The sequence below is a fragment of the Ornithorhynchus anatinus genome, chromosome 9 (genome assembly GCF_004115215.2).
Source record: "Ornithorhynchus anatinus isolate Pmale09 chromosome 9, mOrnAna1.pri.v4, whole genome shotgun sequence".
Classification (NCBI taxonomy): Eukaryota; Metazoa; Chordata; class Mammalia; order Monotremata; family Ornithorhynchidae; genus Ornithorhynchus; species Ornithorhynchus anatinus.
In genome coordinates this window covers 23,493,449-23,519,264 of record NC_041736.1, presented here as the reverse complement: position 1 = coordinate 23,519,264, position 25,816 = coordinate 23,493,449, and the positions used below count along the sequence as shown (strand labels likewise).

At 45.6% G+C, this 25,816-nt stretch overlaps 1 protein-coding gene across 4 annotated transcripts in view; it reads left to right on the top strand.

The window, feature by feature from the left end:
• The window catches only part of NCKAP1 (NCK associated protein 1), a 74,750-nt gene that overhangs the window by 17,808 nt on the left and 31,126 nt on the right, over positions 1–25,816 (top strand). The window contains exons 2-14 of one of the 4 annotated variants that reach the window (XM_029071628.2): positions 567–584; positions 2,006–2,116; positions 9,976–10,062; positions 10,726–10,782; positions 12,597–12,739; positions 12,833–12,923; positions 15,137–15,274; positions 15,884–15,932; positions 18,313–18,469; positions 20,518–20,574; positions 22,456–22,552; positions 23,727–23,833; positions 25,302–25,434. In XM_029071628.2, the coding sequence (XP_028927461.1) occupies positions 567–584; positions 2,006–2,116; positions 9,976–10,062; positions 10,726–10,782; positions 12,597–12,739; positions 12,833–12,923; positions 15,137–15,274; positions 15,884–15,932; positions 18,313–18,469; positions 20,518–20,574; positions 22,456–22,552; positions 23,727–23,833; positions 25,302–25,434 (1,245 nt within the window). Of the gene's footprint in view, positions 1–566; positions 585–2,005; positions 2,117–9,969; positions 10,063–10,725; positions 10,783–12,596; positions 12,740–12,832; positions 12,924–15,136; positions 15,275–15,883; positions 15,933–18,312; positions 18,470–20,517; positions 20,575–22,455; positions 22,553–23,726; positions 23,834–25,301; positions 25,435–25,816 lie in introns of all 4 variants that reach the window. The other 3 variants (XM_029071627.2, XM_029071630.2, XM_029071629.2) reach the window with 3 other exon arrangements.

Sequence of the window (25,816 nt, the reverse complement as noted above, 5' to 3'; positions counted from 1 at the left end):
ACGAACCTGGCCCGATTTGGCTTCGGCTCGGAACCGGCGTGCTTGCTACCTAAGACCCCGGGCCCCCGAAAGGCAGAGCGGCCCCCTAATACGTGGGGCGTCGGCTCAGAGAGGCTCCATTTCCAGTAAGAGGTATCAAATCAGAATTACCCAATGACGGTGTGTTTTTTGTCCCTGCCTTCCATTTCTTTTGCAGGTATGTAAAACTTAATCGATAGCTTCTCTCCTGGTTCTCCTAGACCCATGTCGAGCCTCTTAGGGATACTGCCTTCCATTCCTTCCTAAACTGGATTTAGAAAGAACACGGAAAAAGCGTGACCCGCCCGCCTCCCGACGTTCTCAGACGATCACCTTACTGGTGGCGGCCTATTCAGCCCAGAATAAACGTGCGGAAAATTTAAATCAATGCCGGTTGTCTGTTAGACTCTCTAATCGCTACGGCCTCGGTCCGGTGTCGATGTCACTAGACCTCACTGGTTCGCAGCCGAAACGGAACAATTGTCAAGCGTTTGAGAATCTCTGTTGATGTGTAATTTTCTCTCTCTTTGTTACAATGCTTTCCCCAGCAAGGACAAGTCTGGAAGGTTTGCAAAGCTTTTCACCTTCCCTCTACCCGCTTGCCCGCTTTCAGATCAGTTTCATGTTTCATGACTTCTCTCTCTGTGATCCACAACGCAGCCCTAGGAGTTCCACAAAGACAAACAGAGTAGAATTCTTTACCCGGAGCATGCGGGTCGTCGCTTGGAGGCCACCCTGGATTTTTTTAAAACCCGCCGGGAGCATGCAATTCAATAAGGATATTAAGCGGACGTACAATTTAGGCAGGAATATTCTATCGTAGAAGTAATACCAAGTGGCCAAACCTTTAATTGCATATTGGAGAAATTTAAGTGACGAAGAGTTTTTTCAAGATTCTCGTTTTAGCTTGTTTCCAAAAGCTCAGCTGCGCAGTTCTTTTTAAAAGGAAGAGTCACTAGAGGAAAATGGCTCACGTGATATTACTTGTGGGCGTCAGCTTTTTGGCCACAGAGAATGATCCTAGTGGAAAGAGCACGGGCCTGGGAGTCTGAGGATCTGGGTTCTAATGCCGGCAGTGTGACTTGAGCAAGTCACTTCTGTGCCTCAGTTGCCTCATCTGTGAGGCACAGATGTCTGCCCCAAGTGGGACAGTGGACCGCATCCAACCCGATTGACTCGTATCTACCCCAGCGCTTAATCCAGTGACCGGCACCTAGTGAACGCTTAACAAAGACCATTTAAAAAAACCCAAAACCTAGTGCTGATGTGGTGAAATTCTGGCACTTTCCTATGGGCTGAAGTAGAATTTTGAAATGCTGATTTTAAGATATAGGGTGATCTAATCTCTAGGATGGAAGGAAAAGGCAGCCTTATTTTAACATGGACTTCCACCTATGGCAGGATAGCTATCGCTCACTCCTGCTGCACCAGAGCGTACGTACATATTTTAGCAGTATAAACAACATTAAAAAAGAAACACACACATACACTAGTTTAAAACCGGTTTCAAAGCAAAAATTCTTCAAAAGAGAAGCAGTTTAAGCCAAGATGGTTTTATTTGGCTTCCCGTAGAGATCATTAAATATTAAACACGACCAGTAATCTACAGATGATGACACGATTGCATTTTCTAACAGTTTATTAGCCTCAGGTGAATACAATCCTACCTCAAACCATGCATAGAAGTAAAATATCTTTTTCTTTTTTTAGGATTGAGCTTTTCCCCTCACCGCTGCTCTGCGCTAACTGCTTTAAAACTTCCCATGCATTTTTTTTTCAGTAGGAGAACATCTTTGTACTGTCTCCCATTGCATATTCCAGCTGTGACAATCCCTGCACTTTGCCTATTCATTTTTTTTTATCACCTTGCTCACTTAAAAAAAAATAATAAATAACTTTCTAGTTTTTGATTGCAGATTTGCTACAGTTATTGGCATAAGATGATTTCTGAATTTCAAATTTCTTTTTCGTGACTGTTTTTTTGTAGGCATGTGGAGACCCCAAAGCAAAACCATCCTATCTCATCGACAAAAACCTGGAATCTGCTGTGAAATTCATAGTCCGAAAATTTCCGGCGGTAGAGACACGCAACAACAATGTAAGTAACCCACCTGGCTTTAAATGTTTGACTTGATGCACCCATATCAAGAAAAAGAAATATAACGAGAGTTTCAGTTGGTTTAACGCAATATGTTTTCTCTCGTTAGACCAGCTATTTTATTATTCCATGACTGCAATTTTTAATTTGTGGGCATACAGTCCTTTAGAGTCAGGGCCCGTGTCTGTGACATCTTCTTTTGGAGGGAGAAAAATTTGGGCAGATAAACTCTTAGTGTATCGCAACAAAGGGACCAAATTTCTTTTTTTTTCTCTCCTCCTAGTAGGAATGAGAAGGTGGGTATTAAATCTGCATTTGAATTGCTTTTGATCCATTGCACGCTTCCTTGAAGAATTTTTAGAGGACAACTGCTGTGCTTTATTTTGAGTATTCTCATGCTATCCAAATGTTAGATTCCAAAGATATATTTATCACAGTCCTTTTTTGGGGGTCAGGGCTTGGGGGGCGGGGGGGCGGGGAATGCGCGGTTGTAAACCTTGAGATTCCTAAACAATTTAGTAGTCAATCACTGATGGAAAATCAGTCTCGGCAGTTGGAATCATCGTCGCTTCTTATTGTCAGGTTTACTTCGGGGGCATCAGTTATGATCATAGATATGCTAATCATTTTCTGAGTCTTTCTCCTAGTGTTTTGGAAGCCGGTCCCGCTGTCATTTCACTCTGTGGGTTATGGTAATAAGATGGAATCAGCCCTCCTATTGCTGCCTAACTTAGCGCGGTTTTGAGCCACTGTTGAGCATAAAACTGACTTGGCGATTCAGAGAGAAAATAATGAAATTTGCTTCCCTCTTTTATATCTCCTTGTGTCCCATCTGAAATTTCTCTGCCTTCACATCACTGCAGGTTTGCTCATTTTACTTTAATCCCTCTTCCCTCGTCTCCCATGTTCCAATCAATCCTATCCCCGCTGGGCCTTTATCTCGTCTGGGACCGGATTTTTTCCCTATCTGCAAGTACTCTCCTCCTCCTGCTCCCATTTCCTCATCTTCAAGCTGTCTTACCCCTTGAAATGAAAAGTTCCCTCCCCGCACCGCCTAATCCCATCTCTTCATCGTAGTATTCCTTCTGCAGTGATCGCTCGCCACGTAGGGCTGTTAGCTTTTCGGCTTACTTGGTTTGTGTTGGGCTTACTTGGTTTGAGCTATTACTAATAGCACTCGCTCCTTCGAAGCCGACGTACGAAGCGTTCTTGCCTTTCATTATTTTGAGTCAGAAAGGACTCTTTGAGCGTTGACAGTGTGCAGAGCTCCAATGGCGTGGATATCGCCATACCGAGCGCCGGGGAGAGTTCAGTAGAACAGAGTTGGTTGACTCGTTCCCTTGCCCATGAGGAATTTACAGTTATCGAGGGCAGTTCTTCCGGTTATCCAGTAACGAGGCGATGCTGGGGGTTGTGTCTAGTGACTTTCCGGAACCCCGGAGTCAGAAGGACTTCGGTTCGAATCCCGCTCTGCCACATCTGCAGCGCTACCTTGGGGCAGTCACTTCACCTCTCTGGACCTCAGTTCCTTCATCTCTAAAATGAGGGTGAAGACTCTGAGCCCCATTTGGGATATGGACTGTGTCCAACCTGATCACCCTGAATCTACCTCAGCGCTTAGAACAGTGCCTGGTGCAGAATAAGTGCTTCACAAATACCATAAAAGCAAATAAAATGCCACGGCTTGGAAGTGGTCCCTGGTGTATACGAAGACTTGTAGGGACCACGGTGGCTGTTGGGCAAGAGATGTGGCGGGGGGAGGAGGATTAGGGTGCCCTCCCTCTCCCCCCGACCTCCGATTTGGTGTTTCTGGTGATTTCCACCCAAGACCTCCCTAATTGTGACTTCTGTTTTGCTTTGTTGTAATGACACTCCCGCTCTAGACCGTAAATTCATTAAGGGCAGGGAACGCGCCTGCTAATTCTTTTGGATCGGACTCTCCCAAGAACCTAGTGTAGTGTTCTGCACATAGTAAGTGCTCAATCAGTACCATTGATTGGTTAGATTGCTACGACATCGAAAGGCAGCAGAAAGGTAATTCTCCAAAAGTGTACGTGTTGTAGATTGGGCTCCCGGTCAGTTTAAAAGGAGATTATTTCCTTTTCTCCATAAGTAAATATTAAAGTTGGCACCCAAGCATAAAAAGCAAGTCATTTTTCTCATTTTTGGAGAGAGGGCTTCCCTCCGAAGAAGTATCCACTTCAAAGTTGCACCCTGAAAATTTGAAGATCAAATCTAGGGCAAAACAGCTTAGTGTCTTGCTTTGCTTTTTTTGGAGCAGTCACTGTAGCAGGCGGAGAAGCAGCGTGGCTAGAGAAGCAGCGTGGCTCAGTGGAAAGAGCCCGGGCTTGGGAGTCAGAGGTCATGGGTTCGAATCCTCCTGGCTCTGCCCCTTGTCAGCTGTGTGACTGTGGGCAAGTCACTTAACCTCTATGCCTCAGTTCCCTCATCTGTAAAATGGGGATTAAGACTGTGAGCCTCATGTGGGACAATCTGATTACCCTGTATCTCCCCCAGAGCTTAGAACAGTGTTCTGCACATAGTAAGCGCTTAACAAATGCCAACATTGTTATTGTAATATGAGTTGCTTGGTCAGTGACGAGAGTTGGTAGACGTGATCCCTGCCTACCGGGAGCTTATAGACTAGGCAGATCGACATTGAAATAAACTCCATTTAGGAGAAAAAAGGAAATTTGGACCTTTGATATTCGCCTCACCCCCCAGCACTTAGGTACATAGCATTCCGCTATAGTTTATAAATTACTTATTCATTCAGATTAAATGTCTGTCTCCCCCTCTAGACTGCAAGCTCAGTTTTGGCAGGGAACACATCTGTTAATTCTGTTGATTTGTACTCTCCCAAGCGTGTAGTACAGTGCTCTGCACCTAGTATGTGCTTAATGAATACCATCGATTGGGAGAAGGCGGGAATATAAGGATATGTCTGTGAGTGCTGTAGGGCTGAGGATGGGGTGAATATCAGAATGGACCAGGCCCAGATGCGTAGGCGATGTAGAAGAGAGGGAGAATAGGGGAGATGAGCGGTTAGTCTGGGAAAGCCTCTTAGCGGAAATGTGATTTTATTTCATTCCAATGAAACGTGATTAAACCACATTCAAAGCTGAGAAGTGCCTGGACTCATTACAGCCTTAATTCCTAAACTCTTAGAGAGGCTTTGTTTCTCTATTGTTAGAAATAAAGCAGTGGGATCAGGGAAGCTAGGGATTTCCGAGCTGTCGCAGTATTTCGAGTGCGTGACACACACGCACACGAATCAGATCGTCTTTTGAAATTTTAAAGACGTGTCCCCCTGGAGCAGTAGTTTCAATGGGCTTCGTTTTTCGGAGTAAGCCTTCAGTAAAGGAATTGCTGCTATCCCCCATTTTCTTGATTGTAAGAAGTATTTTGAAATCTCTTTTCAGGTTTTTGTGTTAACAAGAGGCAACTCATTTTGGGGTAGAATTTTTTAGTAAAAGATAACTTAACGTAAAAGCATTAAACCCTTTAGAATGATCAAATAATAATGTGTTTCTTATGTATGTCAAGCCATTTTGAGAATTCTGCTACCTGCCAGCCTTAGTAAAAAAAAATGCCCACAATGTTTTCAAATCTTAATACATTATCTTTATTTTTCTTTAACCATTAATTGTATGTCGATTTCTCAGTGCTTCCTTTAGACCTCTATCTCTGAATAGTTTCCAGGAAACTAAATATCTGCATTTATCTCTTCCAGCTTACTGTTATTGTCCTGCATTCAAATTGCTTTATTTTACTAGGAATCATATCAGGTTCTGTTCTGTTGCACTCTTGGTTCAAGAATGCCCGATAACCTTGGCTAAGACATGTAAAAGAAAACGAAACCCAGGGAGTTATAAATATTCTTCTTCCTTGTCTCTTGTTACGTGTGGAAGATTGGTTAGGGCTTAATGTCAGACACCGTGGGAGAATTTATTCATAAAATGTCTCTGAATAGGTTTGCCTTGGCGCGCTGTAGGCTGTAAGCTCGTTACGGGCAGGGATTATGTCTGCTAACTTTGTTGCATTGCACCCTCCCAGGCGTTCTGCACGTGGTAAGCGTTTAGTAAATACCACCGATGGTGGTGTGTGGTCTCAAGCTGGCATTCGATTCCACCGAGCAGTCAGGGAAAAGTAGCCACACCAGTTGATCTGGGAGAAAAAGAGTGCCGCAGGTAGAATTCATTTCCTAAAGAACAAGCCTAGAAGTGAGGGGTCCTTTTTGTTTGCAAGTCTTGAAATGTCTTTTCAACAGATTATTGTCCTTTTAGGCTACCCCAGAAGCCTTTGGGTCTTCTGATTCTTTGAGGAAACAGTATTTCAGGGGGAAGGAACCTCTAAAAAGGAAAACTATTTGAGGTACCCTTGCTCACAGGAAGAAGGGACTCAGTTAAGGAAATGGGTGAGGCTGCCCAGAACCAGTCAAATCTCTTTTTTTGTTTATGAGTATTCAAGTGCACAGTTCTGTGGAGCGAAGAGATGGTAATTCCCTGTTTTTGAGGTAAACGAAGAGAAAGTAGTTGAAGGTGCAGACTGTAGGCTGTCATTCCTCTAACTTTCTTTAGCTTTGCTTATCTGTGATTTCCCCCTTTCCTCGCTAATTCTTGCTCTTCCTCGTTGTCGTTATTGATTTTGGTCTCTTAAAACTGTAGAGATTTTCATAAAAAGCATTGCAGTATCGTAGATCCTGGGTGTTGTGCTGAGGAAGCCAAATTTGCAAAGGAGATCTGCCTGATTCGACCAAGTCATTTAAGGTCACCAGAGATCGGCCAGTAGAAAATGAATGGGTATTTCATTTCTTCGTGTACTAAGGAGCACATTCTTAATGTAGAAGGGATTGTAGGCCCTGAATTAATCCTTTATGCCACATTCATCCCCAGTGATGACACTGCTGACAGTGTTACTTCCAAAACTACAGATCTTCTCCTCAGACACCAGTCGCGGGGTGAATGGGAACTTTTTGGGGCCCTGAACAAAATCGGGACTCTGGGGATAGAATTTAAAAACAATCCATCATCTTTACGTTTTCATGCTTTGATACTCCGTCCACCCCCGTCTTTAAAAGCCGCAGGACGCGGCGCGGTTTTGAAGCGGTTTGAAAACGTTTTGAAGAAAAGTGTATTTTTCTTTTTAAAATACACTCTATTAGAGAAAACCAATAGGAAACAAAACCCGAAGGCTGAGGAATTAAGGGTCTCCATGCTTAGGGTGCAGTGGCTTGCAGTATCTTTGGCTCTGGCTCACCGAGTTGGGACCTTCCCAAGAGAGAGGTTTTTCCTTTGATCCTTGGGCCTTGACCTGTAAGAGGGCTCACTCCAAATGGTTATTTATGACCAGGAACTCTACGCAGAGAACCGTTTGGCGTGCTTGAGGATCATCGGTTTCTAGTTATTCCCATTGACTATGTATAGGCCTGAGTTAAGGGAAAAAGCCAGTATAACAAGCCAAACAGAATCCCTCATCTCCGTTCTTTATAGTTTTTTTTAATGGATGGCATTTGCTAAATGCTTACTATGTGGCAAGCTCTGTTCTAAGGGCTGGGGTAGATACAAGTTAATCAGGAAGGACACAGTCCCTGCCCCGCATGGGGCTGTCAGTCTTAGTCCCCGTTTTACAGATGAGGTCTCTGAGGCACAGAGAAGTGAAACGACTTGCCCAGGGTCACACAGCAGACAGGCGGCAGAGCGGGATTAGAATTCAAGTCCTCTGACTCCGAGACCCATGTCCTTTTCACTGGCCCAGACTGTTTCCCAACATAGTTTGACAGATTCTATAACCTAGGTATCAACAACATTTATTCAGTTTCAAGAATGTATTTTGAGCGCTAACAGTTGCAGTGGCTGGGCCAGTGACTTCTTGTACTGGCTCTGTGGGTAAAATGTGCCATGCGTAAAATCAAATATTAGGTCTGGCAGTCTGGTGTCCTGTTCACTGAGAACTTCTTGACGGAAGAGCTGTCGAATCCGACCCTGGAAAAGGAGATTTTTTTTTTTCCCTGGTGGCAGATTGCTTTGCTTGAGGGAAAGTTAAAATGGTTCCCTCCACTAGTGGAAGCAGCTGTCAGGAACCGGTGGTGAAGCTGAGCAGCAGCCGTTTATAGGTACGCATGCAGTTTAGATACTCTAACTTGGGCCTGTGTGCTCAATACAGTGCTCTGCCCACAGTAAGTGCTCAATAAATATGACTGACTGAACAAAAGCTTTGGGACACCTGCTTGCGCTCCTGGAGAGGATAATAATAGTAATGCGATTTACTGAGGGCTTAGTGCAGTTTTTGAATGTTAGGCCCATTGAGTCAACCAGTGGTTGAGTTATTTAGGGTATTTATGGGTCAAGCACCGTTCTAAACACTAGGGTAAATTGCAAGTTTATAGGTTGGACCATAGTCCTCTTTCCCGCCCGGGTCTCACAGTCTACGTAGGGAGAAGGGGTATTGATTACTTAGTGAGCACTTACTCTGCGGAGCACTGGTACTAAGCTCAGGGCCCTCGTGGGGTAGTGGGTAGAGCACGGGCCGGGGGGTTAGAGGGTCATGGGTTCTGATCCCAGCTCTGCCACTTCTCTGCTCTGGGACCTTGAGCAAGTCCCTTCGCTTCCCTGTGCCTCGGTTACCTCATCTGTAAAATGGCGATCGAGACCGTGAGCCCCATGTGGGACAGGGACCGTGTCCAACCCGATTTGCTTGTATCCACTCCAGTGCTTAGTACAGTGCCTGGCACACAGCACTAAGTGCCACAATTATTATTATTATTATTATTATTATTATGTATGAATAGGTTACAGAGTCCTCTGCTCTTAAGTGAATTGCCAGTCAAACCTTCCTTTATAGTTAAGTAATTTTTGTTTTTAGAAGCTCACATTTTATTGATTTGGACTTCTCTAACCATTGCAGTTTTACCCCTTTGAGAGGATGGGGAGCGGGTGGTCTTTGGTCTTATTCAACTCTTCAGACACATAGGCTTTGTCCGGACAAAAGTCCGATGTCACGATTTCAGATACGTGCCGAGTACTAACTTTTCCAAACCCATTGCCGGAATTTAATCAGAATTACCAGAGTTCAATTAGAATTAATATTAGAAACACCCCAAAAAGGAGTTAGATCGAATCCGATTTATTTTCTGTTAGTACCGACCGATGTTTGCCTCAGTCATATTTTAATGCTTTTAAATTCCACCTTTACCTCTTATCATTTGTTCACCGGTGTCTTAACGCTAGTGTTCGCTTTTTCATTTCTTTCTTTTGTTGCTTTCGTTTGATGTATTTATTGTGTTTTGTGGAACTGGTTAAAGAACCGTTACTGTATTTTATGTTTGTATCTACATTTTATTTTGCATGCTTAACGTGGCTTTGCCTGGATATTCTTTTTGGTAAGTTCAGAATTTCAAAAGCATATTGTCTGTGTCTTAGAAAAATGTTTAACTTGTCACCTTCTCTCCTCCCATCTCAAATAATGTCATCATTTTGTCATACCGGTTTGTGCTCAAGCGATTTTTTTCACTTTTTCTTTTAATCCATGCCCATTTAATGACCCTATTTCCCGAACTTTCCAATTTTGTCTAGCTCTGCTCATAGCGCGACTCTGGTACTAATCTGCATTGAATTGTTGGCCGTTGGCTCCCAGTAATGGCTCTTTTGACCGTTTTGTTTTAAAAAGCTGGAATTTTGAAAACAGTATTGCTTCAGAAGCTTGTGCTTGCATAGCAATAATGCTGGTTTATCTGTGCCACTCAAGGAAGAGTTCTGTTTTCCTGCTATTGCTCTTTTTTTTTAAAAAAAAAAAAAAAGTTAAACTAACAGATGTGAGGGCAATGTATATGTACGCCTTTCTTTATCTTACAGCAACAGCTTGCTCAGCTGCAGAAAGAAAAATCAGAGATTCTGAAGAATCTGGCTCTATATTACTTCACTTTTGTAGATGTTATGGAATTTAAGGTAAGGTACATGAACCGGCGATTACAAACTAACTTGAAAGACGCTATTTGGATAAATAGCGGTCTTCTTTACGCAGTCTGTCTTTGAAAGTGCCTGAGAAAAATGCAGGTACTCCATTAATGGTATTTTGCATGGCTGCTCTGTCCAGGGTCACAATATGCGGTCACTCGGGGTTCGGTTATGCCTGTGACGTAAGCCACGTGACTTACAGGACGACCCCGTGGTTCTTTTAGATGGTGCCGTACATTTCGAGTACTCCCTGAGCAATCCTAGCTCGTGGCAATTGAATAAACCAGCCCCATGGGTCCAAAATGCCCAGCCTCATGTTAGAACGTACATACCAGTCAGAAAGCCAACCTCTCACTCCTACCTTAACTATGCTGCACGGTCACCTTTGCCAGGTTCGACTCTAAGTTGAAAGTTACTGAAAACGCGAGCGTATAAGTAGGTGATGCCTTTAGTCTGGCGAAAAGGTGTTCCCCAGAATGTAGTCTCCTTATTTACATTTGTTCGTAGGGGAGAATTGAATTTGTAAAATACTTTTCGCTTCGTCGTATATTTCAAAGGGCCTCACTCCAGTGAACAAGTAGTAGCCGAAAGACCTTTTGCATTTTAGAGGTAAAAATAGTATAAAATAATTATGGTAAAAACTTTGTCTTACAGGACCACGTCTGTGAACTACTGAATACAATCGATGTTTGCCAGGTCTTCTTTGATATTGTAAGTCTCTTGATTTTCAAATAACTTATTTTCAGTTTGAGTAGCCTTTCAAATTACATATTCTTGAAATTTATACTGGAGTCAAAGATCTAAGTAAGATGAGTACTCAGTCCAGTCGTATTTACCCAGTTATTAGTGTGTGCAGAACACTGAACTAAACGGTTGGGAGAATACATTGTGACAATAGACAGACACATTCCCTGCCTACAACGAGGTTACAGTCTAGAGGGGGAGAAAGACATTAAAATAAAGTGCCGATATGTTTATAAGCGCCTTGGGGTCGAGGGTGGGGTGAATAAAGGCTGCAAATTCAAGTGCAAAGACGATGCATAAGGGAGAGGGGAGGGGAATTAAAGGCGTAGCCTGGGAAGGTCTCCTGGAGGAGGTGTACTTCTAATAAGACTTTGAAAGTGAGGAGAGTGATCGTCTCTAGGATATGGCACGGGGAGTGAATTCCAGGCCAGAGGCGGGACGTGGGAGAGGGGTCGGCAGCGAGATAGACGAGATCGAGGTGCAGGTTGTAAGGTTGGTCTGTGAGGAGCCAAGTGAGTGCGCTGGGTTGTAGTAGGAAATCAGGGAGGTAAGTTAGGAAGGGGCAAGGTGATTGAGTGCCTTAAAGCCAGTGGCAAGGGGTTTCTGTTCGATGCAGAGTTGGACGGGCTTTTCCTAGCATTTCCGGTGATTAGTCGTAAAAATCCGTTAAAGCGCACTGGTCCCCAAGCAGTTCTTCATTCAAGTATCTTTAGGAAACCAGAATTTTCTTCACATTTTCTGCAGTCAATCCGTAGTTTCTACTGACTGCCGGCTGTGTGCAGAACACTGTATTAGACACTTGGGAGGGTGCACTAGAATTAGTCAACATCACCCCTGTTCTCAAAGTGGTGTCCAGGGGAGCAGATTGCCATTTAGATCTCATGTACAAGTCTGCGCTGTTGAAACCGGCTTTGCAGAACAAAGGCAGAAGGTGACTGGTTTAGTTTCTGTAAAGGACACATCTGTAACTATTCTAAGAGTAGAGAGCATTGAGAATGCATAGTTTTATTGATAGTTGTAAATTATTTGTGTAATAGGATGCATTTTGAAAATAGGTACCATTTAACGAGTAAATCTTCCGTGAAATTTGAATGCATGAGGTGTCCATGAGCCAGAAGGATGCCAACTGGGGCATGCTGCACACAGACAATTTGATAATTAATAATAGTTATGGTATTCGTTAAGCGCTTGCTATACCAAGCACTGTTCTCAGCGCTGGCCTTAGAGACAAGGTAATCAGGTTATTCCACCTGGGGATCACAGCCTTAACCCCCATTTTACAGATGAGGGAACTGAGGCACAGAGAAGTGAAGTGGCTTTTCGAAGGTCAAGAAGCAGACAGGTGGCGGAGCCGGGATTAGAACCCACGTCCTCTGACTCCCAAGCCCGGGCTGTTGCCACTAAGCCTCGCTGCTTCTCGGTTTATGAGTCTCCTGTTTCTCAGTATTGGAGGATTATTTTTCCTTTCTAATTTCTGTAAATCTTGACAATTCTTTTCCTGTTTTTGAGCAGTTGCCATATTTGAACTGAAAGATTTGGAGTTACATCTTCTCTAAAGCTCCCTTATGCTTCATGTAGTATGCGAGTGTAGGTTCAATACCGGCTTTGTAGTGATTGGGGTCATCTGCAGTGTGCAATAAGAGAAAGAAAACCCAAAGCATAGCTAAATTACTTGAAATATCACGTCGCTGGAGGTGCGTTGGTTTCGAATACCGGTCACGGACGTATTTGTGGTCGAGGTTGTATACCCTGCGGGTTAAACATTGTGATTTCTCCTCCAGACAGTAAACTTTGATTTAACCAAGAACTACCTGGATTTGATAATCACGTACACAACACTAATGATATTGCTGTCGCGGATCGAAGAGAGGAAGGCAATCATTGGACTGTATAATTACGCTCACGAAATGACCCACGGCGCCAGGTAAAAACCCCTCCATATAGCTCATTAGAAAATTTGCACCGAACTGCACGGTCAAAAGCCACGATATTTGATTCGTATAAATCTTTTTTAAAGCGATCGGGAATATCCTCGTCTTGGCCAGATGATCGTGGATTACGAGAACCCGTTGAAGAAGATGATGGAAGAATTCGTACCCCACAGCAAGGTATCGGTTAATCAGTCAGTGGCATCTCTCGAGCACCTCCCGTTTGCAGAGCGCTGTGCTGAGCGCTTGGGAGCGGGTAATTAGAACAAAGTTGGTAGACGTGTTCCCTGCCCAGAAGGAGCAGGTATTAATATAAATGAATTAGAGATGGGCAACAAATTCAAGGCTGTAAAATAGTCCCGGTATTTAAGCACTTACCTTGGGCCAAGCAGTGTATTAAGTGCTGCGTAGATACCAGATAATCGGGGGGCCGTGAAGGCAGGATAGGGAGGGGAAGTCAAATAAGAACATGGCGGCCTGGGAAGAAGACAAGGAGAGAGGTATTTGCCTCTAAAGGAGGTCTTCATCTTCGTCCATCACAACTCATCACATCGGGGTCAGCTGGGTTCAGCAGGATATGGACCATGTCCAACCTGATGAGCTCGTAGCCACCCCGGTGCTTAGTATAGTGCCTGGCACATAGTAAGCGCTTACCAACTCCCTTAAAATACAAAACAAAAAGACCAAAAAATGAGTCCGCAGCCTAGAGGTGCTTCGTAGGTGCCCCGTGCCCTGAGGGGCTCCGTCGCCTCCGGTGGCGTGGGACTCCAGGATGGCATTGGAGTGGGCCCGTGGTTTTATAAGCAAGGCAGGCGTGGGGCCGGAAGTGGAGCGAAAACGACCTCTTCCCCGCCTGGCTTGTGCTGGCAGCGGGAGAAGGCCGCCACCTCCTCCTCCGCCTCGCTTCTCCTTCAGGCTGTGCTCTGGAGCCGGGACAAGCAGTTTTTCTCACTGTCCCCGACCCCCGAAACCCCACGTGGAGTCATCGTCCTCCTTCCCTGATCCCCACTCGCTGTGCCCAGGAAGTCAGGGGTCGGGGGGGAACGGCGCAAGTTGGGGGCGGCGGAGGGCGAGGGGTGCCCACTGGGGTCGTGTCGGTCAGAATCCAGGTGAAGATGCTTCCCTTTGGCCAGGCCCCGCTGACCGTGCCGTAGATGAACTATCCTACCCGCCCTGTGCGTTGCCTGTTTACTCAGATCCACGTCACTTAAGCACTTGACATTCACCCCTCCCTCTGCCCCACAGCTCTTTTGTCCATATCTGTAATATATATTAATGTCCGTCTCCCCCTCTAAACTGCCCAGGTCTCGGTGGGAGCGGGTAGGCAGAGGGCTCCTTCTAGACTAGACTACAGCGTTTTGCTGTTTGGCCGTTCAGTATCGAAAATCGTCTTGCCACCCTTTTTTCCCTTGGTTTTGTTCATTTTGCCCTCAAACACTTAACACAGTTATTATCAAAGGTATTTATTACAGTTTTGGCTTACTTTGTGCAGAATACTCTGCTGAGTCCCGGGGAGAATACCGTGAAGTAGACACAGTCCCTGCCTTTCAAGGAAGTTAAGATCTAGAGGAGGAGATAGATATTACGGTAAAACACAGTTGGGGGAGAGCAACCAAGCAAAGGGATATCTGCTGTGGGGGTGGGGTGAGTACTTAAGTGTTCGAGGGACTTGGCTTCACGGGGAGGCAGGAGGGTGGGGAGATGAGATCAGACAGAGAAGTCTTCTTGGAGAAGATGTGATTTTAGCAGGGGTTTGACAGTGGGGAGGAAGGGTGTGAAGTGGCCGGGAGAGTTTCAGGAAAGAGCCTGAGACTGTGAACGGTGGGTCAGTGGCGAGAGAGAGACAAGAGCGAGGTACGGGGTTAGGGGGGCAAAGTGTGCAGGCTGGATCGTAGTGGGAAATTAGCGAGGAGAGAGAGTTGATAGACTACCTTAAGGCCAAGTGCTCAGTACAGTGGGTTGATCTCAAAAGGTGCCCCGTAGATGCCATTAGTATCTCTAGGATTGTCTTAGGCGGTCGAGTCGTCTCCGACCCGTAGCGACTCCGTGGACCCATCTCTCCCGCAGCGCCCCACCTCCACCTGCGATCGTCCTGGTAGTATACCCACAGAGTTTTCTTGGTCAAAACGCGGAAGCGGTTTACCATCGCCTCCTTCCGCACCGTAAACCTGAGTCTCTGCCCTTGTCTGCCGCCCAGCACGGGTGAGTTTTGACTTGTAGCCGACGGCCTGCCGCTCGCCAGCCACTGGCCAAGCTAGGAATGGAATGGGTAGGCCTCTGCTGGGCTCTCCCTCCCGAAGTCAAGACCGGTACAGTGCTTGAAACGCTCCAGGTGCGACCCTGAGAGGGGAACCTCGGTGCTTCTAATGAAATGTTCTTTTTTCCTTTTCTAGTCCCTTTCAGATGCTTTAATTTCACTCCAGATGGTGTATCCTCGAAGGAATCTCTCAGCTGACCAGTGGAGAAATGCACAGTTACTGAGCCTCATCAGTGCACCCAGCACAATGCTTAACCCCGCACAATCTGACACGGTGATTGTCTTTTCTTGTTTAGACACGGAGTACCAAATTCACTGTTGGACGGAAGGCTGAATCCTTTTTTTTTTCTTCTTGTAGGGTGTTTTAAAAAAAATTTCCAGTTGGAATTTGAATCTCATTGAAATTGGGTGTAGCCTGTGAAGTGACATTTGTTTTTAATTCTCAGATCTGGGTGGAATCTGATGGGATGATGAATATTTTGATTGTCGCGATGACTGCTAGCCAACCTCTGTCGTGTAGCGTTGATAACTAAAATTTCAACAAACTAAAGTTTTCCCATCATATTCCCCGTGAATCTCCAGAATCATTTGGTTCAACTGAAAATAGCCGTCCAATTTTGCCTCAGTTTTATATATGAGAACAAAGAGTGACTTTTTCTTCCCCAGTATCCTTTCTGTTCACCTGGAAATGCAGTTCAGGTATTCATATGGAAGAACACGCAAAGTTCGTTTGTTTAAATTGAAGTGCATAAAGCAGTTGATGAAAAGGCAATGGAGAGTAAACTCTTGAAATAAACCCCAGGGAATGGAAGTGAAGGGATACTGGCGAAGTCTTTGTTTATTAGCCGCTGTTTGGCATAAATCTGTTTTCTCCTTTCAACAGATGCCGTGTGAATACCTTTCTTTGGATGCAATGGAAAAATGGATTATTTGTAAGTACTTGTAAAACTTGCTAAGTACTGAATCTTTTAGTTTCAAAGTGGTGTTACTTTAAACCTCGCATAGGCTGAGATTTCCGGTTATCGTGAGTTTTGGGGCCATACATTACCCTTGTGTTTAAATCCAAGCATTGCACGGGGGACGTTTTGAAGAGGACATATTCATACTTTTATATCTGAACTCATTTCTGTGCCTTATCTTTCTACCTGAATTATTTAAATAACGCACATCAACTTGTTAAAATATGAAAAGTGACCACATCATTCAAGTGTAACATTGTTTAAGAAATGCTAGTGTCTTAGAATGCCTGCACGATGTTCACCTTCCACTCGGGAAGGGTAGCATACTGAAAAAAAGAACTTAGGGAATCGTGTCCCGAGACCCACTTCTAATACCTCGGTTCCTGTCACGTAGAAAAAGACCGCGTAGCCTGCGTTGTCTGCCTCAGCTCGTAACGGGCAAATATTTCTGAGTTTTCAAATCGCTCCAGGATTTTCAGGTGCGGGATACGTTACTGTCTACAGGCAGGCCTCTCTTTGATCTCTGTCTTCCCAAAGCTGGGCTGAGACGGACAAGAGAAAGCCCAGGTCCCATCCCTGACCGTGGAACGGGTTTCTGACCAGATCCTGTCTCTCCCTCCCCCTTTGTGCCGGGCCCCACGTCAGAACTGGGGACTCGTCATCCTCGGGCTGAATCCTTGTTCCTCGGGAAAGCCGGATTCGGGTCGGAGGGACCGTTACTTTTAGACCTCTCCTTGGCCCCTGAGAGTGAGAGAAGCCTGCATGATGAGCAGTCTGTTCCTCATTGATGCCGAGAATTTCTAGTCCCTACCCTTTGGTATGAAAGAGAATTAGGGTGACCATTGCTTTTATGTTATCATGGTCAGGAGTTTGAGATATATATGCAGAGCACTAAAGAACTCTTTGGAGGAAAAGGAGAGCACACTTCTTTTCCCCACCCTTGGGCACATCCCAAGTAAAGGCAGTGCAAAAGGAATGGAGTGTAAAACTAATCCAGAGCCCTGAACTAGTAATAATATAATTGTGGGTATTTAAGTGCTTACTATGTGCCATGCGCTGTTCTGAGCACGGGTAGATGCAAGGTAATCAGGTTGGACTCAGTCCCTGTCCCACTCGGGGCTTAGAGTCTTAATCCTCATTTTACAGATGAGGGAACTGAGGCACAGAGAAGTGAAGTGACCTGCCTTAGGTCACACAGAAGACACGTGGCGGAGCCGGGATTAGAACACATATCCTCTGACTTCCAAGCCTGTGTTCTTCCCATTAGACCACACCGCTTCCAGGGGACATTTGCCTCTAGATCCTTTATGCCACTGAAAGGTTCCGTTCAATGTCTTTTTATAATACAAACGAAGGAGTAGGGAGGACATGCTCTCCAAATGTGTAGAAGCTAAATTAAGCAGGGCTGCTCCATTTTGGAAGTGATACCCAGAGTGTAAAGTGCCCGTTATCAACCGTGTTTATTGACAACGTTTTTCATCGGCGAGCTCTGAAAGAAACACATACGAGACATCTGGGCCTTCTTTTCCAGCAGGCCTATGAACACGAGTGTTCAGTGATCTAAAATGCAAGAACACAAACAACATTATAAATCCCCAAAATGGAGTCGGCTCACGCGCCACTGTTAGCTTTTTGATTTTTCAGATCAGCTTGCCTTGTCACTCAACGTGAGTGGGCTAACAGTTGTTGCAAGGGTTTGGAGCTGCAGGAATTGGAGAGGGGAGGAGGAGGAGGTGGGAGGGACCCTATTTCTTATACAAAGCAGAGTCCAGGGTCCCGTCCTCTTCCTCCTCCCCTTTCTCATCCTCTTCTTCTTCTCAACTCAAGGTCTCCATCCTTTATGAGACTGGATTTTAGGTATTCCAAGTTTGCATACACCACGAGGGTTGTGTTCTCATGAGACCTCACGTTAAAGAAAACCCGTGCCCTAGTACTCATTCTCATGCTCTGTGCTCTCAGATAATTTCTTCCGGTAACCCGGCCTGCAAAACCCAAATAGGGCCACCTTGTCGGAAGAGCGTTCCTTAATTCCCTCTCAGTGTCCCAGCCAAGGGGCCGTGGCAGTTGGCCCCGTGGCACAAATGAGTGCCCCCTTAACTCTCACATATTAAAAACACACAGAACACATCCCAGATCACTGCAAATGAAAAAGTGAGCCTCGATCATCTTGGACGGGAGAGTCGTGGACTGGCTTTCCTCTGACGAAGCTTGAGCCCCTCCTCTCAAGGGTGGGTGGAGAGCATGCGAAGCCTGCTGCTACTTGGAGTGTGGGCTGTGGGGGTGGATTTTATATAATAGGGTAGAGATCGATCTGCAGGTTTTAAAAATGTATTTTGCCTTTTTCTTTTTAAAGTCGGGTTTATTTTGTGCCATGGAATCTTGAATACGGATGCCACAGCTTTGAACCTTTGGAAGCTAGCTCTTCAGAGCAGCTCTTGCCTGTCCCTGTTTCGGGATGAAGTTTTCCACATTCACAAAGCGGCAGAAGACCTATTCGTAAACATAAGAGGGTATGGAGTTTTCTGTTAACTTGGTTTTTGCTATTTCTGAGGGTTTCCACAATTGCAAAAGTGTCCAAGTCAGAATTGTAGGTCTCCCTCAAACCGGGAGTACGTAGCGTGTAGCAGTAGGAATGTAAAAGATGTAGACTCTGAATCAAAGTCCTGCTGGAACCGTCGTCAATAAATGGTATTTGTCGAGTGCTCTGTGCAGAGCTCTGTTCTAAGCACTTAACGGTAGACCGACTCTTTTCTAGCACAGTTCTTGCTCGCTCTGACCCCTCTGCAAGTCGGCTGCAATTCTCCAGCTCCTCAAGCTGGGGTACAGAGCTTTTCTATCTCTCCATCCCACCTCTTTGTTCCTGATCCATTGATCCATTAAAGTTTGCCGATAGTGCTTCCCATGTTTGGAGGTATTGCAAACCCATCAGGTTTTGTACTCTCCTGTGAGCTCTGGGTGGACAGGGATCGTGTCTACTAACTCTGTTGTGTTTTCCCAAGAGCTCAGTACAGTGCCGTGCCCACAGTAAGCACTCAATAAATACCTTCGACTGACTCGTCCACTAATGTCTGCGCGTATCTATTCCCCCTGCTCTTGGAAATACCGCCTGTTTTTTCAGCCTGTGCTCATCAGCCTTTCCGTTCCATGTGGTGACAGATCGTGTCTGCCAGCTGCTTCGTACTTTCCCAAGTGCTTAGAAGAGTGCTCTGCACACAGTAAATGCCACCGATTGACCAGAGTTCTTTGAGGACCGCGTGGTCACGTCCTATACTTCTGCGGGCAGTTGGTTGTTCAGGGGAGAAGTTGCGAAAGTTTCTGGAGGGGTTGGAAAATCCCCTGGGATTTGCTTGAAGATGGAGGGGTAATCAGTGAATCAGATGTACAGAACACTGTACTAAGTGCTTGGGAGAGTGCAGTAGAACAGAGTCCACAAGGAGCCTACAGTCTAGCGGGGGAGACATAAAGTAAATTTAAATAAATTGCGGATGTTTCCATAAGTGCTGTGGGACCGAGGGTCAAGTGGCTATGGAGAGGGCTCGAAGAGTCTAGAGAAGGTGAGTCCTCAAACAGTGGCATTTATTGAGTGCTTACTGTGTGCAGAGCGGTGGACTGAGCGCGTGGGAGAGTACAATATAACAGAGTTGGTAGCCACGTTGCCCGCCCACAGAGGCACTGGGTGATGGAAGAAACGTTGGGTGGAAAGGCATCCAGACAGGTCATTCGGGAGGAGGTGGGGAAGAGGCAGGAATTAGCGCAGGCCCATTAGGAATATGAAGATCCTGGTGTACAGACTCGGGTGGTTGTGTGGGCTGGGGGAGGGCAAAGGGGCAGCGCAGCGGCAGAAGAGAAGAGAACGAGAAAGGGATCGGAGAAGAGAGGTTGAAAGGGATGAGAGAGTGGGCATGGAGGAGCCAGAGAGTGGATGGAAGAGAGGGGAAGGAGGAGAGCTCAAGAGTGTGAGGGAGAGGAAAGATTGGGAAACCGCTGGAGAGAACGCTCCGACCAGGGCCCGGAAATCCAGCGCACACCCACTCGCTAGATTTCATCCGGTCGTGCTAATGTTCTGGGGGCAAATTGGCTAAATTCCAACAATTCCACAAAATCCCCAAACTGTCTTACTATCCGGCTTGGATTTCTAAAGTCGGCCGGAGAGGGGCGAGATAATCTGGAAAAATGCAAGCTCTGATCCGGTTGCTTCCCTAGCTGACTGGATATGAACAGGCCTTCTCCTGGTTTTCCATTTAAAAACTGCGGCGTATCTGGAAGTGTAATTTGGGATGTTAATAATAAATAATTGTTGTGGCATTTCAGCATTTACTGTGTGCCGAGCACTGTCGTAAGCATCGGGATAGAAGCTAATCAGAGTGGATATGGGTCCTGTCCTTAAAGGGGCTCACAGGCTGAGCCTGTTCTAGCATCCTCTTCCTATCGCTGGCAATGGGAGCCGTACACGTACTGTTTGTCCATGTGTTAGTTTTGCCCTCATGCTTCACCGGGTTTTGACTGTAGTAAAATTGTTAATCAGCATTTCTGAAGTTTGTTTTTGTTCCCACTGTAGTTACAACAAGCGTATAAATGATATAAGAGAATGCAAAGAAGCAGCCGTCTCACACGCGTAAGTGGCTTTTAGAACTTTTTCTTTTTATCAAGTGCCTTTTCCCAGAACAGTTCCATGGCACTTCCTTGAAAAAGAGCCAGCTTTCACTGATGGAAGTGCATTCAATTAATGGGTCCGGTAAAGAGTCACGAGAGGGCGGGTGGGAACCTTTGCTACAAGCCCATGGTATTTGTCTCGGGACTCTGAGGGCTTTTTTTTTTTCTTTTTTTTACAAATTATTATTATTATTTTGGGGTTCTGTGGGGGGAAAGGACCCGATTCTTTATGTTCAGAAACAGCTCAGGCCCAGAAGAATGGGGAGTTCTGGTTTGTTTAGAGAGAGCCCTAAATCTTGGGATCAAGAATTAACACGGGCACATTAGGAATATAAAGATCCTGGGGTACAGACTCTGGGGTTGTTGAGTGGGAAGGAGGGCAAAGAGGGTGGAAGAGAATGAGAGCGGGAAGGGAGAAGAGGAGTCGAAAGAGAAGAGAGAACAGGGGTGGCGGGGGGAAGAGAGAATGGAAGGTTAAGGGGTTAATAAATAGCTTAATTTTGATACTTTGGAATATGTATTTCAGCAGGGGCATATGTGAAAGGTTCAGATTCTGAAGTGCAGACACCGTGCTCTTTGCTGTATTAGAATTAAAGACGATCATATGTGTATAAGGTATTTCTGGAAAATGTACCTTATCTAAGTCAGAGCATCCCACTTTGCCCTTAGCGTTTCAGAAAATTTAGTTGGCCAAAAACTTAGCCATAGTGACTGTTTAGGAAGCAGGAACTCAAGACCTATTTCTCATTGGGAAGGTTTTATTTAATAGCCCAAATAGGCTCATTTTTCAAGGCTTGCGCACCAAATGCCCCCTCGTTAGATACGTTAAATATGGCACACCCAAATAATGCCATAACCAGTTCCTAAACCGTCGCCCTAATCCCTGCCTTAACTATTGCAGGGTTCAGAAGGAGGAGGTGGGTTTGGCTCTGGGTGATTGCTTTCGTTGAGTACTGAACGTTGGCTTTTCAGGTTGATGTTTCCGTTTGGTCAATTCTGCTCCGGTTTATGTTTTGCCATAAAACTTGGGTTTTATTAGGTTTATATAGATGATAATTTAAGTATCGAAGCACGGCGGAAAACGATGCAGTTGAAAAAGAAGGCAGGTAAAATTATTCACCTTAGAATACCCTTCCATTTTACCGTAAAATGTATTTTAGGTATGACACACACAAAAATACATGCACCTAAAGAGCAGTATCGTTAATTTGGACTCAAAAGGAGATGCAGTGTAGTTTAGCGGAAAGTATAAATTGGACAGGCGTGTTCTTATTCAGGTAGACATGGGTAAACCCCCTTCTGAGTGGGCTAACTGTGATTGAGCTTTCTGTCAGTCAGTCGATCGTAGTTATTGAACGCTTACTGTGTGCAGAGCACTGTACTAAGCACTTGGGAGAGTACAGTGCAATAATAGACACATCCCTTGCCCACAACAATCTTACAGTCTAGAGGGGCTTCTGGGGTCCATACCGATCTGCCTCTTCCTCGCTGATTCCCCCGTGAATCTGCTTCGGTCGGTTGGCGTCTCAGATATTCCTGCCTTCCCGCCGCCTCCCGCAGATTCCACGCAAGCGTGCTTTCAGCCACACCGTGGACCGGGCACTTCCGCTTTCAGATTACCCATATCCTGCTTACCTTTGAGCAGCAGGAGAGAGGACAAAAGGAGGAAACGGGAAGTCAGATGGTCACGTTCCGGGATGAGCGGGATCCAAATGAAATGAGGCTGTAATGGAATTTCAAGGCAATAAACTAAGATGCCAAGTAATTTAGCACTCAGTAAATACCAAGGGTTTGATTGAGAGATGGATATACTGCTGACATACTTTTCCTTCTTTCAATTAAGGGGTTCGATGCATCGGGAAAGACGTAAATTTTTACGGTCTGCACTGAAAGAGTTAGCCACCGTCTTGTCTGATCAGCCTGGTTTGTTAGGTCCCAAGGTAATTTATTTTACATTTCTCCGCTGTCAGTGTCGTCGGAAGCTTTCTTCGATTTGTGGTAAATGTTCCTCTCTGGCTCCACCGGTGAAATTAATCTAAATTGTCAGCCGCTCATTACCATATATCGATTTTAACCATGTACTACTGCAATGAAATCTTGTCACAGAAATGGTCCTCCTGTCATTCGTAGGGGACCGGTGACCTTTTTTTCTTCGAGGGTTGTGTAGAGGCTTAAGTAATATGAAGAAGCACGGCCTTAATGGCAAGAGCACGGGCTTCGGAGTCAGAGGTCGTGGGTTCTAATTCCGGCTCCACCACGTCTGCTGTGTGACTTTAGACAAGTCCCTTCACTTCTCTGTGCCTCAGTTACCTCTAAAATGGGGATTAGGACTGCGAGCCCCACGTGGAACAACCTGATTACCTCTTGTATCGACCTAACCTCGACGATTGGTCGGCACGAGTAAGAATAAATCAAGATCTAGATTGTGAGTCCCCCAAACAAAGGACAGGGACCCCATCTAATTCTCACCTGTGAATTCTCTCCCAACACTTAGCACAGTGCTCGACACACGGTTTGGGCGCGCAAAACCCTGTCACCGCTACCTGTATCGTATGTGATTTATGCCTGCCGTATAGTGATGCAGATGACCTCTTGTTTAGTGATGTGGATGTGTGGGTGGAAATGGGGGGGGGGGGGGCAGTCTCTGGATTCTGTCTCTGGAAGCAGCGTGGCCTAGTGGATAGAGCATAGGCCCGAGAGTCAGAAGGACCCGGGTTCCAATCCCGGTTCTGCCACCTGTCTGCTGTCACTTCACTTCTGTGCCTCAGTTCCCTCATCTGTAAAATGGGGATGAAGACCAAGAGCCCCGTGTGGGGCAAGGACTTTGTCCAACCCGATTTGCTTGTATCCACCCAGCGCTTAGAACAGTGCCTGGGCACATATTCCTGTCTACCCGAACACGCTGCTTTCTCCCCTCCCTTTTCAGTTAGGGGTCAGCTGGGTGGAGGGTGAGATGTAGGCCACCGTAGCTTGACCCCCACGCTCCGCAACCCGGGCTCATTTCCCACCGCTTGTCTCTTTTATCAGCGTGGGCGGAGCGGGGGAGGTGAGTAAGAGGACATTTACAACTCCAGGTTCTCCAGAGTAAAACGTTGGGCTTTTGGTGTGTTTCAGGCCCTCTTTGTATTTATGGCATTATCCTTTGCTCGGGATGAAATCATCTGGCTACTTCGCCACGCAGATAACATGCCGAAGAAGAGCGCTGACGACTTCATAGATAAGTGAGTTGGAAACGGATGTACACGTACTGTGTAATGATGAGAGAAATCCCACAAGTAATCACATCTAGATAATGGGTCAGGTAGGACTCTAGCTGTGCTAACATAGTGACTTAGGAAATGCGATACTCCACCCGTTTGGTAGCATCCAGTGATGTTTGGGTTTTCACGAAGGTCAGTGGTCCAGCCTAGGCTTTAGGGAAAGATAATCCGAGCCCACATTTCAGATGTCGTATTGCCGATTTCTTTTTGCATGAGACTGGCCTTTTTCTTGCTGAAAATGGGTAAGACAATTAGGTGGGAATCGTGCAGGGGACAAATCTAATGTGTTTTTGTTTATGTATCTGATGTGAGGTAGAGCGGAGAGATGAGAAATGCACCCTTGGTTATATTTAAAGTCTTAATCGTTAATCAAAGACTATGTAGGTGGACTTGGGAGTGGGGAAAAAAGGCTAGCTTAATAGCATCTTGGAATGTTTGGTTTATTGCCAGGTGGTACATTTAATTTTCCCTATCTTAACGGCTCAGTGCAAATTTGAAAGGCACATTATTTTCATTAAACCTCTTTTCATTCTTCCTCTCCTCCCTCTTTCGTCTCTCTGTTAAATGTCCATATAATTAAAAAAAAAATCCAATTAGAACTCCTTTTCTTTAAGCCCCCATTACCAGCTGGAGTTTTTTCTCCGAGATGGTTATACCAGATACTTTGTAACTGCCAAAAGAATTCTCTAAGATTAATGCTATCGTGAATTAATCTTAGGGCTTTCCCAGAGTGATCACTTGATCTTCAGTGCGTCCTTGTTAGATAAGGAATGGTGGGAGTTCTTTTTATCTAATGATGAGGAAGCGTGATGGGAGCTTGTGCCTGGCGCAGGCCTTCCAAAGCAGGTCTTTGGTAGAGCTGAGTTTAGGATCCAGAGTTTTTAACCCCAAGATCAGCCTTCTTTCCCGTAGCTTGGGGCGGGGGCTGTATGCGCCACTTCTAAATCCTGGACTTTGTTCCCTAGCTTTTGTGCTTTATACCGAGTTATCATTTTTGTACTGGAAAATAAATTCAGTTCCCATTCAGTTCTTCCTTGAGAACTGCTTTAGTCGGCCCATTTTCCCCGTATTAAGTCTGTTTCGGTCCCTCTCCGTCCCCTATCAGTCTAAAATCCCCTCTCATCTCCACCCCAAAGGGAGATAGATGATTACATCGTTCAACGAAATGGAAGAGACAGGAGAGCCAACTAAACATTTTCTCCATATTGTTTCTTCCCGATGTACTGTATCTTTAGGTTTTTAAATAATCTCTTATGAAATCAGGGCCGGGATCCAAGACCCTTCAAAATCATCAGAACGATTCAGCTTCAAGTAGTAAAGGAAAAACGAAATTCTCAAGTGCTAAGGCCTTATGTGGCGGGAGGCGGGGAGGGGAGGGGGTCGCGGAGGGGGGCTACATTTTTCCAAACCTTTTCTCTCTCTCTCGAAGGCACATAGCCGAATTGATATTCTACATGGAAGAGCTGAGGGCCCACGTGCGGAAGTATGGACCAGTGATGCAGAGATATTATGTGCAGTACCTCTCTGGATTTGATGCCGTGGTCTTAAATGAACTTGTACAGGTGAAGGATGCTTTGCTCAGCCCCCCTCTCTAGCCTCGTTCTCTCTCCCCGATATTACCGGTATTATTACATACTGTTGTCAATATTAACGTTGAGGGCGTCTCGGGGACGGAGGACGTTTCCCGTCATCTTAATCGCTACGTACAGATGCAGTCTGTGGTTCGGAAGAGGAATGTCTTTCTGGCACACCTTTTTATTTTGCGGATCTCGCTGTTTTAATCTCTGCTGTTGTTCTGCACAATCGAATATTATTCCAAGCCCGGCTCTATAGCTCCATCTCGTTGGTTAGTAACCATTTGGATGTGTGCCCTCTCCCTAGCCCCTGCTTCAATGAGCACCTGTAAAAACAGAAACGCGTTTGCCCTGTAGATGCCCACCAGCC